At 41.3% G+C, this 19303-nt stretch overlaps 1 protein-coding gene across 2 annotated transcripts in view; it reads right to left on the bottom strand.

Annotated features, from left to right (window-relative positions):
• Positions 1 to 18742, bottom strand: part of OSMR (oncostatin M receptor) — a 51198-nt gene extending 32456 nt beyond the window's left edge. The window contains exons 1-3 of one of the 2 annotated variants that reach the window (XM_081054353.1): positions 18428 to 18742; positions 5399 to 5484; positions 159 to 331 (exon numbers count right to left, since the gene is read on the bottom strand). In XM_081054353.1, coding sequence (XP_080910479.1) covers positions 159 to 331; positions 5399 to 5471 — 246 coding nt within the window. In that variant the 5' untranslated portion in view covers positions 5472 to 5484; positions 18428 to 18742. The remainder of the gene's footprint in view (positions 1 to 158; positions 332 to 5398; positions 5485 to 18427) is intronic. The other variant, XM_081054354.1, reaches the window with a different exon arrangement.
• Positions 18743 to 19303: the final 561 nt, after the last annotated feature.

The raw sequence follows: 19303 nt of genomic DNA on the forward strand, positions 1-19303 counted from the left end.
TTAAAAACACAGAAATGCAATTTGTTTAGAAAAACTGTTCTGAGTTGCTAAAATGTTTCCATACTGGGATTTTTTAGACATTATAAAAGACAAATCATGGCAGCAGAAAAGGATTTTTAAAATATAAAGCGAAAAAAACAAACAAACAAAAAACGTACCACCCAGATGACATTGGATGTTTCAATTCTGCTGATCTCTATCTGAAAAACCATTTTTAATTCCTGATGATAAGTAAGGTTGTGGACACGCCATTGTAAATACAAACACTGCTGTGCAGAATTGATGGAAACTTCCAGTGATTCTGGAGTCAATGGTAAAGGTTCCGACAAGACTGAAAGACCAAAAAAAGATATGACATAACAATTAATAAGGAGCATAATTGAAGAGTCACAGATAATTACTCTTCGATATCATCCTTGTTTAGCTTTGAAAAAAATTGCCCATGTGTGCCTCCTAGAATCAGACACCCTGAAAAGCTAGAAGGGAGTTTAGAAAACACTTGATGAAGAAATTAAGACCTAGATGAATGAAATGACTTGCTCAACAATACACAGCAGGTTAAACAAGCAATACAAATAACAAATTAAACAAATTAAATAATCAAGAATAAAGGACACTTTATTGGACAATATAACTGGTTTAGAAATTCATAGCAGGGCTGAATAAAGAAACAGGGCTTTTTGCTATAAACGTCATATTTCTATAAAAAAATAAAAGTTTTCTTTTTGAAAGTCAATAGTCCATTTATTAGCTAGCTACAAAGTAGGAGCACTTCCGTCTCTAGACATGACTACTTGTATCTCAACACACAGAATTTAAAACATCTCTGGCAAGAATTCACTGTACTCTTTGGATAAGACTAGCACCAGTAACATACTAGGCATTTAGTGTAAAATAATATAATTATGTCAAGGTTCCTAGCTCAAGGAAGGAACCTGTTGGAGAGACACAACTGACTCATATGAAATAATGAGAGATTGCAAGTTTAGAGTGTTTAGTGGTGTGATTGAGTCTGTAAAAGAAGAGAGATTCAAACAGAAATGGCCCAGAAAGAGGATGGATCCTGATGGAGTGAGTTGAGTCATTGCTAATGTTTAAAGAAGAACAAAGCACCACTTTCCACTGAAGTGGAGGAAAGGCCATACACATTCAAAAGGGATTGTGTATGGCTGACTCAGCAGTGAAAACTTGTTGGCTTGAGGACGTCTGGAGTAAACTGGGAATGCTATTGCAAGACATTGAAAAGGTTAAGGCTGTATTGATAAAATTAACTGGTATCTGATGGTCCACGGTATAAAAGATATCACCTTCTAAGCATTCATTTTTCTAACCAAAAAGAGATTTGGAAAGATGAAAGAGCAGGTCCCGTACGGAATAGGGGGCAAAATACTTTTAATAATTGTGGAACCAATAGCACCAGAGAAAGCAGGGTACATGCAAAATCATCCCAGATTTCCTAGTCTTCATTCCATTTGGGCTTGGATGGTAGTTTGTTGCTGTCAGTCTCACTCTAGATGCAAATTTCCTGGCGGACCGGAGTTGAGGCTTGTGCATCTTTGAACAGACACTTCCCCAGCACTTGGCACAACATCTTACCCAAAGCAGATGTTGATCTCAATTTACAGAGATCTAGGCTCTCCATGAGGTCTCATATGGAGACAAGCAATCCCTCACTAACACCTTGATGTATCCTTCTGACGTTCTCTTCTTCCCGTGGCTGATTTCCTAAGCCCTTGTTTGAGCACTGATCACAGAGTACTGTCATAGTCTGTTCTGTGTGTGTCGCCCTGTAGACTGTAAGCTAAACAAGGGTGAGACTAAGTCTTACTCAGCTCTGCGAAACCAAGACCAATAACATACCTGTCACAGCACAGACACTCAGTTACTAGTTGCTGAATGAATAAGTTAACTACCAGTATCAACTTTATTTCTGGAAACTCTAGAAAGCTGTCACAGACAAAAGGGGAATTTGCTTTAGACAAAAGGGGACTTCTGTATATTGACATATGCTATCAGCAAATGTTGCATGACTTAGGTACTCAAGAGATATCAGTCAGTCAAAAATAATTTGGTCAAAAGCAATCTAGGACTTCCTTGGGAAATAGTTGGGAAATGCAATGGTAAAGTGAGAGAGTAAACACACCTCAGAGGTCATTAAGGCCAATCCCATTATTTTTCAGAGGAAATTGAGGTTAAAAAAAGGGAAAAAAGGACTTTCCCAAGGCCACACAACTAGGCCAGACCCAGGGTCCTTAGCCCTTGGCCCAGTTCTCTTTTTGTAATGCTGCACTGGAGTATTGCCAAAGAAAAGCAGGCTTGGGAATCAGACTGACGTGGATTTAATCACAACCTCTCCTTGCACTTTCCCCACCCAGTTTCTCTGTCTGACCCCAAACCTATTTAAGGAAGTAAACCATAGTCCATTTATAAGATGAGACACCATGCAGCCATTAAATATAATGTTGTTTCTAGAAGAACACTTAACATCAGAGGTAAAAATTCTCATTGTATGTTGTATTAATTGTTTTAATAAGTATATATTAAAGTATATATACCATATGTACTTTATATAGTTATACTTTTATAAAGTATATATACTTTAAAAAAGTATATATACTTTTATACATATATATAAAGTATATATGTATAAAGCATACATACATAAAGTATATATACTATACTATATATACTATAGTTATTAAAGTATATATAGTATATTTTCCAAGTATATAGACTTATGCTATATAAAATATATATATTTTATACTATACGTACTTTAGTAAGCATATATACTTACAATAAATATATATACTTTAAGAAATATATATGTGTGTGTGTATATATGTATACACACACACACGCACACACTTAAGTTTAAATACTCCCAGTATGTATAGTATAATTTCACTTCTATAAAAAAGTCTACATATTTATATCTTTATCTCTGTATGTACATACACACAAGAAATACATCCAGATGCCATGGTCATGATCTTTGGCTGATGAAAATTCCAGCCTAGGGCTCGCGGGAAGCGAGCCTGGCTCTGTCTCATTGGTCAGGTGAAGCTAGGTATCTGAACTGAAGTCTCAGACCTGAGCCTGGCTGGGAATCCAGTGGGAGGCTCATTAGTTTGGATGGAGGTTTGGTAGGTACGTGGTCAACTCCAGCAGAAATTAAGACAAGAAATCCAAGCAGTGCAGGTGAGGACAAAGCCAGGTTTACTTAGCAAAGCAGGAATGCTTGGCTGAAAAACCTGGAAGCAGAAACAAAGATTGATAAAAAGAAAAATAGGTAAGCGTATGTCTGATCTAAATAAAAAGAGCTGAAAAGGGGAGCAGCAGAGCTTGCTCTGAGAGTAGAGAATCTTGTAAGTAGCAGACACACAGTCCATAGTTGGAACAGGTAACGAGACTTCACTAGGGAAGTGAGCTGTGCTGAAAGCTTGGTTAAATGCCTGGGAGTTTCTGGAGAACCTAGAGTTGGGGCCATGGGTGTGTCTGAGAATCGGGAGCTCTGGCTGGGCCTGAACACTTTTAGGGTACAGACTAGCCAGTTAGCCCAGCTGTGTCATGCTTACATATTAGTAAGATAGAGGGAGGGGTAAACACACTATAAATGAAAACTCCTAATTCCCATCTTTCAGGTCCAGATTATGGAAGAAACCAACAATCAAACAATGATTTTTAAGAAGCCATACAAGTAACATTTTTCCATGTGCCCTGAACCTGAAAGAAATTAACCTAGACCTAAAGAATATCAGACAGAAAATTGAGCGACTGTAACTATGCCAAAAACTTCACTTCTTTAAAATGACTTTTTCTCTTTCCTTTCTCCTTGATTCAAACTGTCCTTGTCCAGTCTGATAGCACCAGGATTCACTTGCTCTTCTGTCCTTATCCTTCCACCTTTGCGCATCCTGTACAACCACTCCCTCAATCATGAAGCCCTTAGGACATTAGATTCTGCTCAGCATCAAACAGTCTTAGAATCAAAGCCCCAGGTCTGTTGACTATAGAAACTGAGTTTCAATCAAACTAAAGATAACATCTTGACCTCAGTTATGTTTCAGCTCCAGACCCATGAAGGTGGAAGCACCCTATCTGCCACATCTCCTTAGAACTAGACAGAAAGACGCCATGACTGATGTCAGGACTTCATGCAATGATCAACTGCCTCCTACCCTGGCCCTGACCGATCGATCAGTAGGGCCCATGACCCCAACTCCCTTAGCTCCAGGACTAATGATCTTTCCCTTACATAGCCTTTCTCCTAGAGGCCACCAGGGAGCCAGCTCTTTGAGTGCTAGCTCACCTGTGTCTCCGGCCTTGCCACCATTTCCTTAATAAACCTTTACTTTCTTTGCTGCAAACCCCTGTTTGTATCTTGTCTGGCTTTGATGAATACAGGCAAATGAACCCCCTTTTCTCTTGGTAACACTATTATCAAAACAAAATCTCCTTTGTATTTTTAAGTATCTTCTCACAGAGGTTTCAGGGGAAATTGAAAAATTCTAAGGGTATTTCTTGCAAATGTCATTTTCATGAATCCACGGACAGAATTGTGTGGGTAATTACTAGGAGCATGTGCCTGTACTCTGTTACAAAAGGAGAACAGCAAACAGTAAACACAAAAATAGGAAAATGTAAAGCTTTGTAAAATACAAGTGAAAGCTACACAGACTTTATAAACCAATAAAAACTCTCTCAGGTCTAAGAATCTACCTTCCAACTGGTTCAAAGTAATAAACAAAGTATCCAAAAACACTTTTCTAGAAGTGTTGAATTCTTATTGACTTTATTTATAAAGTTGATTTATTTCAAAATACCCTCAATGGGGGTAGCTAAGTGAGAAATGCTATTTTTTTTTTAAATCCATAAATAGCATTTCAGCACTTAGCAATATAATGTTGCACCTAACAGCTTCTCAAGGAACGAACATAATTGAGGGACATCTAAGCTTGTTTTAACCTAGTGGTCAGCATTGTTCTGGTTCACCCCATCTCTCCCTAGCAAGGTGCAGAAGGAACTTTTATGGTGGTGGCTGCATTCAATGTCTGACCATGAAGTTCTGCAAGATTAGGTCCATTCACAAGTGCCCTAATGATCAAGAAGTCAGGGTTAAAAGGTGGCTTACTAGCATTTAAGATTTTACTTCCTGACATAGGTCATCAGTTTGGCTTAAATAAACTCTTATAAAAATTTTTAAAAAGAAAAGGTGGCTTATTAAAATGAGCCATCAGGATCAGGAAGGTTAAGACTTAGGTGACATAACCATAGCTACTCACCAACCCCATGTAATTTCCAAAGAAAAAAGAATTGTGCAACTTTTGTCCAACGCAACCATGACCGCATTCTTCTTCTATGTGATTTTGTTTTTCTTTACTGTTCTACTTCTTACCTTCACTCTGGTAAGTTCTGAAGGACAGCAACGCCAAGAGGAATGCTGCCTGAAAGACTGCAAAGAGAGCCATAGGTTCTGGCTTCCTGAAAAAGATAAATCACAAAGAAGGCACATTTTATTTAATTTTAACTCTGAGCAGTTTTCCTTGACCCATTCTTCTCACCTCCCTGTATCCACACCCTTTGTCATGTGACTTTCGAATTTCCCACGCACCCTACCTCCACCCCCAATAAGAAGAGTATATTTTCCTGCTGCACGTGGCTTGCTTTGGCCATAAACCATGCAGAAGTGATAGTGTGTCAGCTAGGAGCCTAAGTCTCAAGAGACCTTGTGTATTTCTGCTTGCTCTTTTGTGTTTTCACCTTTGGCATGGAAAGAGCATTTCTGGGCTACCTTACTGGAACCAGGAAGGGAACAGAAACAAGGAAGACAGAGCTGAGTCACCTCAGCTGTTCCAGCTGGGGCCAGTCCAGCTCAGCGAGCTACACACATGCCACACCTCAACCAAGAGCAGCTGATCCAAGAGAGCAAAAACGCTCACTGCTGTGTGCCACTGACACTCTGGGGCAGGAGATAACTGATCCACCAATTTCTTCAAACCAAGCAAAGGTTGGCAAAATAAAGCAAAGCAGAGAAACAAAAGTTAAATATAAAAAACAGATTCTGATTAGAAAGAGAACAAATGCCAGTCTCAAAAGGGCTAAATTTGAATTATGTACTTATCAGGGAGATCTTCAGGCTCCCCTATCTCCCTCATTAAAATTATACCTAGGAAAAATGAGTGTATTCTTCCTACAGAGACAGTGTATCATTGTTCAAAATAATTTCTGGTTTTCCCTGCCTTATAGGACGATTGTAAACTGCAAGCCAAAGAGCTTCAGTGATTCATCAGGTCCTTTGACCACAGGACAATCTGAGGGCAAAAGCAATGATCCTGGACAACCTCAAGAAGGCTAATAAGTTCTTAATTTACTAATAAACACATTAGTCAGGGGAAGCATTGAATGGCACATTTCTACTTCAAATTCTGACTCATCACGGCAGGAAGCAATGAAACAATCTGAAGTCAAAATTTGCCTCTGAGTCACCTGGCTCATCAAAAGTTAGAAATTCAGGGAACCAGATCATCAATTCTCATTATCCACCCTCTATAAGTATTTTTTAATAGTATTGATAGGTAAATGGAAACAACAGTGAGGGCAGGAAGAGGGTAAACCAAACCATTGCATTACTTTAGGTGCTTAAGCCTGTCTACAGATGAGCCCAAATGGAAGCGAAAGTCTGCAAATGATAACTTTTGCTCACATTATCTTTTTAAAAAGATTTTTTAATTAAAAGTATAGTTAGTATACAGTGTGTTATTACTTTCAGATGTACACAATAGTTATTCAACATTAATATACCTAAAGAAGTGATCACCCTGGTAAATCCAGCAACCGCCTGACACCCTACCACGCGACCACAATATTATTGACTGCATTCCCCATGCTGTATGTTACATACCCATGACTTACTTGTTTTATACCTGGAAATTTGGAGCATTTATTATCCTTCACCTTTTCCCTGTTTTTAATTTTCCAGTTACAGTTGACATTCAATATTATCGTATATTAATTTCAGGGGTACAGCACAGTGGTTAGACATCTATATAATTTAAGAAATGATCCCCCTGAATAGTCTAGTACCCAAAAGGCACTACACATAGTTATTACCATATCATTAACTATGTTCCCTATGCTTTACTTTATATCTCCATGATTATTTTGTAACTATCAATTTACTTCTTAATCCCTTCCCCCTTTTTACCCACTGCCTCATCCCCTTCCAATGTGGCAACCATCAGAATGTTCTCTGTATCTATGAGTCTGTTTCTCTTTTGTTTATTTTGTTCTTTATATTCTACATACAAGCAAAATGACGTTGCTTCTGTCTTTCACTGTCTGACACTCCACTCAGCACAATATCCCCTGTAGGTCATCCATGGCGCTGCAGATGGTGACAAGCCATTCCCTTCCTTGGGTGAGCAATAGTCCATTGCATGTACCACCTCCTCTTGATCCATTCTTTTATTGACAGACACCCAGTCTGCCTCCACATCTAGGCCATGTCAACAATGCTGCCCATGTCCCCTTTGAAGTAGCGTTTTGGGTTTCTTCAGATAAATACCCAGAAATGGGATTACTGAGTCGTTTGTTGTCTCTTGTTATAACCTTTGTCTTAAAGTCTATTTTGTCTGGTATAAATATGGTTGCCCGAGCTTTTATTTTCGTTTCCATCTTCATGAAATATCATTTTCTATCCCTTTACTTTCAGTCTGTGTGTGTCTTTCAATCTGAAGTGAGTCGCTTATAGGAAGCATATGTGAGGGTTTTGTTTTCTTATCCATTCAGCCACCCCATGTTTTTGATTGGAGCATTTAATCCACATTCATTGAAATCAACTGTTGATAGATATGTAGTTATTGCCATTTTATTATTTATATTTTTGATATTTTTTTCCACTTTAAAGAAGTCCCTCTAACATTCCTTGTGATACTGGTTTGGTGGTTAGGAACTCCTTTAGTTTTTTCTTGCCTGGGAAGCTCTTTAGGTGCTTCGATTTTAAATGAAGGATCTACAACCAAGCCTTGCTGGTTAGAGTATTCTTGGTTGTAGATTCTCGCTTTTCATCACTTTAATATTTCCAATGGCCAATCCCTTCTGGCTTGCCCAGAGGCACAGTCTCCCTGGTCACTTGAGCAAGGTCCTCCAGGAATGTCCCTTGTGTGGGTTGTGTGTGCCTTCCTGTTAGTTAAGCTTAGAATGCTATTGTCATGTCAGTGGGTAGTACTGACCCTCAGGATGACTGGCTGTGGGGATTGGCCATGTCCACAACTTATGGATTGCTGTGTGGTGAGCTTACCCTATGGAGTGGGATTTGCTCCAGCAAATCCCTACTTGTGGGGCTAATTGGGTGGTGCTCTGCTGTGATCTGAAGCCAACCTCCAAGTGTGTTGGTTCTGGGGTCTCTTGGGAGGGGCTCCAGTGCAGGCCCTGGTCAGCACTGCCTGTGACTGACTGGGAGTATCTGGTAGGAGGTACAAAGCAATCCACAGTTGGTCTCTGCCAGTGCTGTACCTGAAGGTGTGTGGGAATGGCCAGGCAGAGAACAGAGGCCAGCAGTATCGGGTCTGGGGTAGCTCTGCAAACACCCAGGACACTCCAAGGCCTGGTGCCACCTGCCAGCTCCTGTAAAGTGCAGCCACTGATAAAGCCTCCGTGGTACTTGACTTGGGTGAACCAAAGTCTCAGTGAGTCAGCTGGGTGAAACAGCAGAGCTCACTAAACCAATCAGATTCAGATTTGGCCTGTGGGGGTGGGCTCAACACAGGGAAGATGGCACCCGCCTGCGGGCTGCATGGGAGAAAGACCCCACACAAGGAAATGGGGACTGTCCTTCCAGTCCTTGCCCCAAAGTTACACAACTCAGTCACTCCCCGTATGTCTCTGACATCCCCAGAGTCACCGTCCCTCTGCTGGAGCCCAGCGTGAGTGCCTGTGCAGGCCCTTTAAGAGGTTATCTGGGTTTCCCGCACCCTTCCCTCCCACTTGTATGGCCAGAATCCTCATTGCTTTTCACAGCCAGAAGTTGTGGGGGTTCCTCTTCCTGGCACAGTACTCTGGGCTGGGGAACAAGTACTCTGGGCTGGGGATCCTGGTATGGGGGGGGGGCTCGCTCCTTCGTGGGGAATCTCTATGGCCAAGGTGTCTCTCAAAATTTTCAACCACCTCATGTGGGTGTGGGACCAGCCCATTTCGTGTCTCTGCCCCTCCTACCAGTCTTGACATGGTTTCTTCTTTAATACCCTTAGTTATAAAACTTCTGTTCAGCTAGACTTCAGATGGTTCTCCAGGTTTATTGTTCTATAATTTAGTTGTAATTTTGATGTGTACACGGGATGGGGCAAGCACAGCATTTGTCTACTCCATCATCTTGACTCTCCTCTTGTTCACATTCTCTGAAGCACTGTTTTCTGTTACTTGTATTTTTGGAAAACAAATCATTCATACCTCTCTAAAATCTTGACTTACAATTTCAAATAGGTTCCTCTTACAATTAGATATCAAAGAGGGATGGTGGGGGACTAATTTTAGAGAAAATAGTTTCTGCTCAGAACCAAAGGGAAGGCAAAGAAAAATGTCAAAGTGGAGCATCTGACACTCACTGTGCAATTTAAATATCTTTTCAATCTTTTCTGTCTGCAGTCTCTCATCCTCTTTAAATGTTTATCATCATCTGAGGGATACAAAGTGCCACCATCGTAAGGAAATCTCATCCCATAAAATTAAAAGCAGATGATTCAGGGGGCCTTGTGTTCTCTTTATAAAAGGACTATTTAAACTATTTCTGAAAATTTGGAGTTCTAGCAAATCAAATATTTTACATGTGATAAAAATTAAACAAGTCATCAGAGCAGAGAAACTTAAAACTGAAAGTTATAAGCCACCTACCAGTTAAGGGTAACCAGAAATTAAAGAAGAAAAGTTGTCATATAATACATTTGAAATATATAACGACTTACAGAGGACACGTATCTATGGTCTGGGTAACACAGGAAAGTCTTTACGAATCACCAGGACAGTGCTGTCTGGAAGTCCTGCCCTTTCCCACCGTCTCACACACATCAGGTTGTGACTCTGACGTTAGCTCCAGCAGCCATTCAGTTTTACTATTTATATTTTCATCAGTCTGACATGCACAGTTTATACGTGCTGGACAGGTGGCAACCATGACATGGTGGTCACTGCCTGCACGTGAGGAGGTGGTTGTTATTTCCCCTGGTGTGACTGGCCCTGGTGTGATGGAAAAACATATTTGAAACTTGGAAAACATACTCTGCATCAGGTGACAGCCACTGGAGAACTTTAAGCAGAGGAATACCATGGTCTAACTTATATGGAACAGAAAGGACCCTAGAATGTAAAGAGACTGAAGGGGTAAGAGTGGTAGCAGGGAGAGCAGTGAGGAGGTCACAGCAATAGTCCAGGGGAGAATGACACTGGCTTAGGCCAGGGTGATGGCTGTAGGGATGGAATTCCACAGGGATTTTAAAGATAGAGCTGGCAGGGGTGGTGACAAAGTGAGACATCATGGATAGCTCCAAGAATTGTGGTGGAGCCCCTGGAAGAATAGAATTAGCATTAATGGAGAAGCAGAAGAACAAATTTAGTGGGCTGTACCAAGGGCTCAATTTGTGACATGTTGCTTATTTGATATCCACGGGGAGATAATAAGGAACTAGCTAGATACACAATATGGAGTTTGTGTGCCGGGTCTTGGCTGGGGGTATAAATTCAGATACCCTCAGTGCGTACATATAGTAATTAAAGCCGTAGGGCTAGATGATCGCCAAAAGAGGAAGTACAGACAGAAAAGAGAGAAGGCATCATGGAGTTCTGGGGTGTCCCACACCCTATTCTGCACTCCCTCATGCAGATCGAAATGAAAATCCAGTATTAGGCCAAGCCTTTCTGCATCACCTCAAGGACCAGGGCTGTGTGTGGGGATGGGGCAGGGGAGCTCCTTCAGCATCAGCCCGCTGTGTTCTCCCCACAGGCAGGCCTGCAGGACGCAGCCAGTGGGGGGTAGGTTTTCCTCCACAGCTCTGCTTCTAACATGGGAAAGGCTACCCAGCCCTTTCATTCATTCAACAGCCTTTCCCCACAGTTATCAGTGAGGGCTGTTGCCAGTTCCATTTCCAGTAAGAAAAGGAAGTCAGGGAAGCATGAAATAGCAGAATTCAGAAAGGAAAAATACTTTCCTGCCTCATCCACACTCCTTGGTCCTTTCTCCAAATCTGTTCATTTCTGTTTATTTTTCAGATCCCCATCTTTCCCAATTAGACCATGAGTGGCTGGGACAAGTCTGGGTCTCATTCCCCACTGTCTATCACAGTCTCAGAACATAACTGCTCCCAGAAAATCTGGTACATGAATAATAACATGTAGCAATTTTCTTACATTCTCTCATTGCTTTCATTTTTAACTAAAATAGATTTCTTTTTGGTCTTTCTACTTTTCCTGTGGCCAACTGTTGCCGAATTCAGTCTTTCATTGACATTCCTTATCTGAAGGGAAAGAAGAAGGAAAGAAAAAAAAACTACCCATTCATTTTGTAGAACTTCACATTCAAATCTTGTCTCTTTGCAAAATGAAGATTTATTTGACTACTCTTGAGTATAAATACTACACATGTGTAATGAAACACAATTTTTGAAAAGGATATCAGAATGCTCTTCTTCACCAGCACATCTGATTACTAAAATATTTATTCCTGGGAAGTTTTCCCACTGCAAATAATACCCTTGAGAAGTAGCATGATCAGTCATTTGCTTCCCAAGAACGTGGGTGTGTTGCTAAACTCTTCAAACTGGCTGGGTACCCGATGATGTCATAGGCAAACACTCTTGGAGAGAAAGCAGCTGTTCATTCAGGACATGTGCTGGGATGTGAACCTTGTAAAAGAAACCATAGTGAATATTTCTATATTCTGTCTGAGTGTGGTATGAAACCCAGAAGTAATAAAGATTGCTACACTGATTAAATATTTTTAAAAATTTAGTGCTATAATTGGACAACCAACAAAAAGTACAATAGTTTCAATACTTAGGGCAAAGGGTGACTATCCCTAATATAAAGGAGCCCTTAGAAATCAATAAGAAAGAGACAAGCAACCCTGTAGAAAAACTGGCAAATAACATGATATGTAATTCATAAAAAAGGAAATATCAATAACCAAAAGAGGAAAACCCCCCCAAAACTGGACACTATCATTAATAATTAAATAAATGAAAATTAGAACAATAACTGTGTATGTTTCTGTGTGTATCTCTGTGGTGTCCTATTGGCAAAGCTTAAAAAGGTCTTAAAACCTAGCATTGGTAAGAGTTTGAAGAAGTAGGAGTTGTTACTCACTGATGGTCAAAAAGGACTTTATTACAGTTAATTTGGCACTATTTATGAAAATTTTAGTATGCATTACCTTGATTCAGAAGTAGTATTTCTGAACTTTTGTCCTATAGATAATGTGTGTGTGTGTGTGTGTGGTATATGTATATATACAAAATATATATATTTTAAAGAATGTTCATTATAGTGTTGATATCGAGGAAAACATATAAACAATCTAAATATCTATCAAAAGAAACCAGACAATTTAATTATGGTGCATTTTTACTAAAGAATAATAGAAAACTATTAAAAAGAAGGAAATAGGTACATGAACTGACACGGAAGAAAGTACAAAAATTATTGAATGAAAAAGCAAGTTTCAGAATAGTGTTGCACAAAAAACCATCTCTGGAAGAGAAGTGTGGCAACCACACAGCTGTGCCCCTCCGAGCGCCCTTCAGAAGAGCCTGCTGCAGGATACCAGCTGACTGACAGCTGTCATGGCTGCACCTTTAATGGGCTGCACATTCACATCCAAGCCCACAGTTCCCCCAAGCTGCTCCTAGTCAATGATCAGGCCAAGCCTTTTCCTCCCAAATGGGACTCCTCACATGGGCAACCTTTGATCAAAGATTTTAGATCTAAGAATAGAACATGGCGTTATATTTACTGTTCTCACTAACCCTCTTTCCCTTCAAAAAAAAAAAAAAAGGATGGAAGGAAGGAAGGAGGGAAACAACTATAAGTTACTTCTTTAGTATATATTAAAAGAAAGCAATTTACAAGTTCTGTCCATCACATTTAGCTTCATAGGAAATACAATCACTACCAGTATAATTTATACTCAAAGTGTGGATGAAACAGCAGCAGCACTGATTTCAGGAGCTTACTAGAAACGCAAAATCTTTGGTGGAATCTTAGTCCTATTGAATAACAATCTGTATTTAAACAAGATGCCCAGGTGATTCATATGCACACTGAAGTTTGAGAAACACTACTATATGAAACATTTACTACATATTTTTGTCTCCTAGGATACCATCAAATACAAAGGAAAGAATGTACGGGTTCCTTCAATAATAATGACCCCAGCTAGCACTGGGTGCTAACTCTCTGTCAGGGGCTTTACTAAGTGATGTACATGCATTTATTCTCACAACAGGCCTACGAAAGAGATTCTATTATTATCTCCATACAGAGATAAGGAAATTAAGGCTAAGAAAAGTTCACGGTGACTTTGACATAGGTTGGCATAGTTAATCCAGAACTTGAAATCAAGTGACTCACTCCCTAAAGCACAGTACTTCCCACATCTCGTTGATTCCTCCATAATTAGGACATTAAGTCATAAAAAAAAATATTAACAATTATAAAGCCAAGAAAATTCTAAGAAAAATTTCAACAATATTTTATTAAACTTGACAAGCTATTTATAAAGTTTATACAAAAGAGAAAATATATAAAAATATTTCTAAATTTTTTTTGAAAAAACAACAAACATATCTACTAGATATATATATATATATCTAGTATATAGATATCTAGATATCTATAGTATATCTAGTATCTAGTATATATATCTATATATATGTAGTATATATATATATATATATATATATATCTACTATATATATGTACATATATATACCATACAACACAGCTTTTAAAAACCAAACTATATAGCATTTAACACAGGGTGGCACTGACATAAAAAAAGACAAAAATATCACTGAAACAGACCCTTATATAAATAGTAATTTATTCTACTATAAAAACAGAATTTCAAGTGAACCGGAAAAAAGATGGATGATTACATAAAGGTTGTTGGGTTAACTGCCTAAAATTCTAGAAAAAAAATTGTCACATCCTTACCTTTCACTTTATACAAAAGTCTCATATTTTGAAAAGCTAATTGTAAAAACCAAAATAATGTAAATGTTAGAAGAAAATAAGATAATTTAAAAAATAATTTTGAGGTGAAAAAGACCTTCCTAAAATAGACAAAGCATAGAAATCATGAGATTGCAGAGTTGATTACACAAACATTTAAAACTTCTGTGCAGCAAAAAAATAGTTAAAAATAAAAACATTATGAATGAATAAGCAAAATGTGGCATATGCAGACAATGGAACATTATTCAGTCTTAAAAAGGAAGAAAATTCTGATACCTCTTACAACATAGATGAGCTTTGAGGACATTTTGCTAAGTGAAATAAACCAGTCACAAAGAGACAAATACTGTATGATTCCACTTACATGAGGTACTTAGACGTAGTCAAATTCATAGAGACAGAAAATAGACCGGTGGTTGCCAGTGGCTGGGGTAGAAGGAATGGGGAGTTACTGTTTAGTGGATACCGAGTTTGAGTTTTGCAAGATGAAAAGAATTCTGAGGAAGGGTGGCGGTGATGGTTGCACAATAATATGAATGTACTTAATAATACTTTCCTGTATACTTAAAAATGGTTAAAATGGCATATTTTATGTCATGTATTTTACCATAGGTTATGTACTTTTTCAGAAACACTGGGGAAAAAGAGCTTACACTAGAGGAAATATTTACATAATCTATAACAGACAAAGGATTAAAATCCTGAATAGGTGTAGAGCTTCTGCAATACATAGGAATAAAGAAAAGCAACTCAATAGAGAAAAATGAGCAAAGGACATGAACAGGTATTTCGCAGAAAACACACATGACCCATAAATATTTAGAGATGTTAAATCATAGTATTAATCAGTAAAATGAAAATTAAAATGCCTTCCTTACTGGGTTTTACTCATTTACCAGATTTGAAAATTTAAATTAAGAAAAGGTAATGGCTGCTATTAGTAATGTTAAGGAAAACAGATTCTAATGCACTGAGTTTGAATTAGTACCTGGGCTGGGGGTCGTGGTGCAATTTGAAGGGTTGTATCTATCAAGTTGAAAAATGGACAAACCCTTTGGCTAGGGTTTCCAGGTGGGAATTCTCACCTATTCTCAGGAATTTTTTTGCTTTCCCGTTCCCAAATCCCAAGATATAAACTATTTTCTGTTCTCACGATGAATCGTTTTCACAAAGTAATGGCCGATACTACCTGGTTAACCACCTGGGTTCAAGGAGCCGATATTCCCAATTTCCTGACCAATTTTTCTCGCGATTTGGGAACGAAAAAGCAAAAAAAAAAAAAAAAAAAATTCCCAAGAACGGGCGGGAATTCCTGCCTGGAAACCCTACGTTTGGCCTAAGAATATCTCTCCTAGGATTCTATTCCACAGAAATACTCAGCCTTAAGCACAAAGATAGATGGACAATCTTCCCTGGAGTGTTGTGCTAATGTGGAATAAGATTAAATTTCCCAAATGTCCATCAATAAGGGAAGGGATGGATAAACTGTATTTCACCCTGAGAATAACATATATCCATTACCAAAAGATGTAGTTATAGACATGGGAAGATCTCTAAGACTTGGGAGTGAAAAAGTAAGCTGCATAATGTATAGTAAGATCTCATTTCTATATATTAAACATATGTATATATATATATATATATATATTAAACACATGTTACGCACATGTATAAAAAGAAAAAAATCTTGGAATGGTATTTATCAATCTTGGAATGGTCTTTACCTCTTCTGTGTGAGAGCAGGAATGATGATGGTACTTGTACAAGTCATTCCATGTACTTCTCTATTTGAATGAGAATGTATTCAGTTATTAATAGTATTATTTTTAGGACATTACAATAAAACAAAAACAGACAACTTGGAGTAAATAGGGCTGAAAAACCAGCAGAACTAAAATGAGAGGGAAGGAAGGCTGTGAAACCAAGCATACAGCTGCTGGAAAAGAAACTCTCACTTTATTTGGCTACTAGGAAGCTTATTTCAAGGGAGGGATATTTCTCGCAAGATTCTGTTTGTTATTCTTCCCCATTTAACATATTTCTTTTTAAAATCAAAAAGGGCTTCCTCTTCATGGAAAGGACAGCCAGGGCTCACCATTCCGGTAAGTGAGCCAGATGACATTCAGTAAGATTTCTTTCTACTCGAGCCAACAATGTCCCAGCCCAGTTCCCACAAGGAAAAAGCACTCCTTGGCAAATCACATTTCCACCCATTCCTCTTTCAAAACCGTATACAGTTTTCCTGCGTTGGTTCCTTTTTCGGGACAAAAGGGTTATGAGAACACCAGAGACTCTGGAACACTTCCATGTATTCAGGTAGGTGTTCCTGGTCGTTGGGTTCAAGAAAAGAGACCTGGTGTATAAGTAAGTGTTCTTAGACACATTTGCTGGGACAATAGGAGGCGGAACAGGGGCCAAGATGTAAGTCTCAAGGAGGCAAGTTATAGCTGAGAATTAGCTCTGTCCAGCAATGAACTGTTAGGTGGTAAGCTCTCTGCCACTGCAGGCATTTTGAGCAGTACTGAACTCTACCAGGGGAGATACCAAACTTAACACTTCCTGAAGATTCTGAATATTAATAGGTAGCTGAGGTTGGTCATTTGAAAGCTCCAGGAATGACTTTGAAGCACAACTAAGATTGGGAATCCCCAGCCACTATGACCATTTGGGGCCCTTTAGCCTCAAGGGTCTCTGAGGGCATTTTAAAGCAACTCAGGAGAAAGACAAAGCAGAACAATGAAACACTATCCCCAAGGCAGGAAACAATGGAGGTCCAAAAAGGGTCCTAAGTCTGAGGCGCAACATAGTGGTTATAAGCAAACTCCTAAGCCAAATCTTGACTCCATCACCTGCCAGCTGTGTGACCATAGACAAGTTACTTAACCTCTCTGGAACTCAGTTTCCTCATTGATGAAATGAGAATGATAAAACTGGTACCTACTTTATTGGTGAAGCTTAAATGAGCAATATATGAAGTACTTAGAATAGTGCCTGGTGCAAAGTAAGTATGAACCATTATCATTTTGCAGACAAGGAAACTGAGGCTAAGGTGATAAGCAACATTACCCAAGTCCCAAAGTCAGTTTTACACTTGGGAATAAGACCTAAAGCTTCTTTCTAGTTCCAACTAAATACACCATATCCAATTCTTTCCTATCGTCTGCCTATATTGACCCCCACATTTACTCCTCTTGAGTTGGAGAATTTGTTCACAAAAGGTCTTCCAGCTTGTTGGTTATCCAGCGGCCTTTCTCTGTGGCATTGTGCCTCCACATGGCAGGCAGGAAGGCAGGCAGGCAGGATGGATGGAGAGATGGAGGGATGTATTGATGGGCGGATGAAGGACAGGCAAAGAACCGTCAAGAAAGAACTCAGGGGGTCAAGAGAAAAGCCCCGGACTCGGCGATTTCAGCGCCGCCACAGCCAGCTCTATGGTCTTGGACAAGTTACTGAACCCATCCATGCCCAGGACTGTGTATAAAACGGGGTGGAGGGGGGCGCTTACACATGCACGGCTTCAGCTGCCCAACCTGACAACTCTGCAGCCGCCATTCACGCGACAGAGAGGGTTGGCGTCTGAGCCAGATACTAACATCACCGGGCCATCCTTGCGCCACCTGTGGATGAGTACCTCCCACTTCTAGGTGTAAACAGAGACCAGGTGGAGGGAGATCACCACTTCGAGAGGAGTGACTCTGTCCTGTGGCAGTTAAGGAGGGGGGGTAGGGGGAGACTAAGAACAGCAATGACCCCCACGGCGGTGTGTCAAGAGCGAGGCAAGGTGGACCAAATGGAAAGTTGGACCCCCCCCACATTCCCGACCACTGGAGGACGCCGCGACGGGATGGTGCACGAACGTGAAAGCAGCGTAGGAAACGCCGCGGCGGAGCCGCGGGGCGCGCTCTGGAAGCAGCGCTCGCAGCGCGACGCACCAGGTGGGCGGGCCAGAGGCGAGGGCCCCTCGAAGCACCGCCTCGGCGCAGAGCCGACCCCGCGCCACCGCGCCCGCGGGGCAGGGATGGCGCCCGGCGGGGCCGGCAGGCGGCGGGGCTTCGGGCCGCGTCCGGCGCACAGGGGCGGCCAGGTTGTCCGATTCTTCCCCGCGCCGCGCCGCGTCGGGTCCGGCATCGGAAGGACACCCGAGGGCGGCGGGGCGCGGGGGGCGCGGAGGGAGCGCCGCGCGGCCGGGAGGCCGGGTACTCACCCCGAGGGCGGAGGGCTCCGCGAGCCCGCCAAGTCCTCAGCGGCGCGAGGTGGCGGTGCGGGCGGCCGTGCCGCCGCCTGTGGGGAGGCGGCCCCGCGCCCCGGCTATGAATCAGCTGCGGGGTGAGCGCCGAGGGGCGGGAGTTACGGGAAAGCCACGGGCAGGGCCGAGGACTTGTGCAATTTCCCGTCTTGCCGCGCACTCTTGGCACTTCTGGGACCCACAGGAATTCGCCTCCTTTGGGTCCCGGGGGAAAGGACGGGTCCCAGCGGGAGGAGGACGATGCCCCGAGGATCTTCGACCCCCAGACTTGGCGGCAGGGCGGGGACCGGTGCGAAAGGAAGTGGGAGAGGCCTGGGAAGGAAAAGTGGAAACCGAAAACTTGACGGGCCCGCGCGTCCAGCGCCCGCTGGGGTCAGGCGGCCCCACGGCGGACGCAGACGAATGGCGACGCACCCACGAGGGCCCGTGTTAGCCCGCGGGCCACTTGTTATCCCTACCTGGACGGAACCCTTGGCTTTCGTTTGGTGTTCAGAGCAATAAAACATGTGTGAACAGATTTCTGGGATCCCGGTTCTCGTTCCCATCTAGAAAGCCCTGTCTGTCCAAGTTTCTTCTGCAGCGATCGTCCCGAAGCCTGTGTCTCACAAGAGTCGTGGATGCTACACCATGGCTTACTTTTCTTCTTAAAAAATGCCATTCTGTGTTTGAGATACATATTTCAAATTCAGGGCCTTTGAAATACAAATTTGCCTTCTCTTTACAGTTACATGATGGACTATGGAGAGCCATATCGACTTTGGAGCTGGTGTGGAGTCCCTAATACTGACGCTTCCTCGGCAGCAACCTCAGACCCAGAGAGGACGGCGCGGGGGG

Source organism: Rhinolophus hipposideros (genome assembly GCF_964194185.1).
Source record: "Rhinolophus hipposideros genome assembly, chromosome: 7".
Classification (NCBI taxonomy): Eukaryota; Metazoa; Chordata; class Mammalia; order Chiroptera; family Rhinolophidae; genus Rhinolophus; species Rhinolophus hipposideros.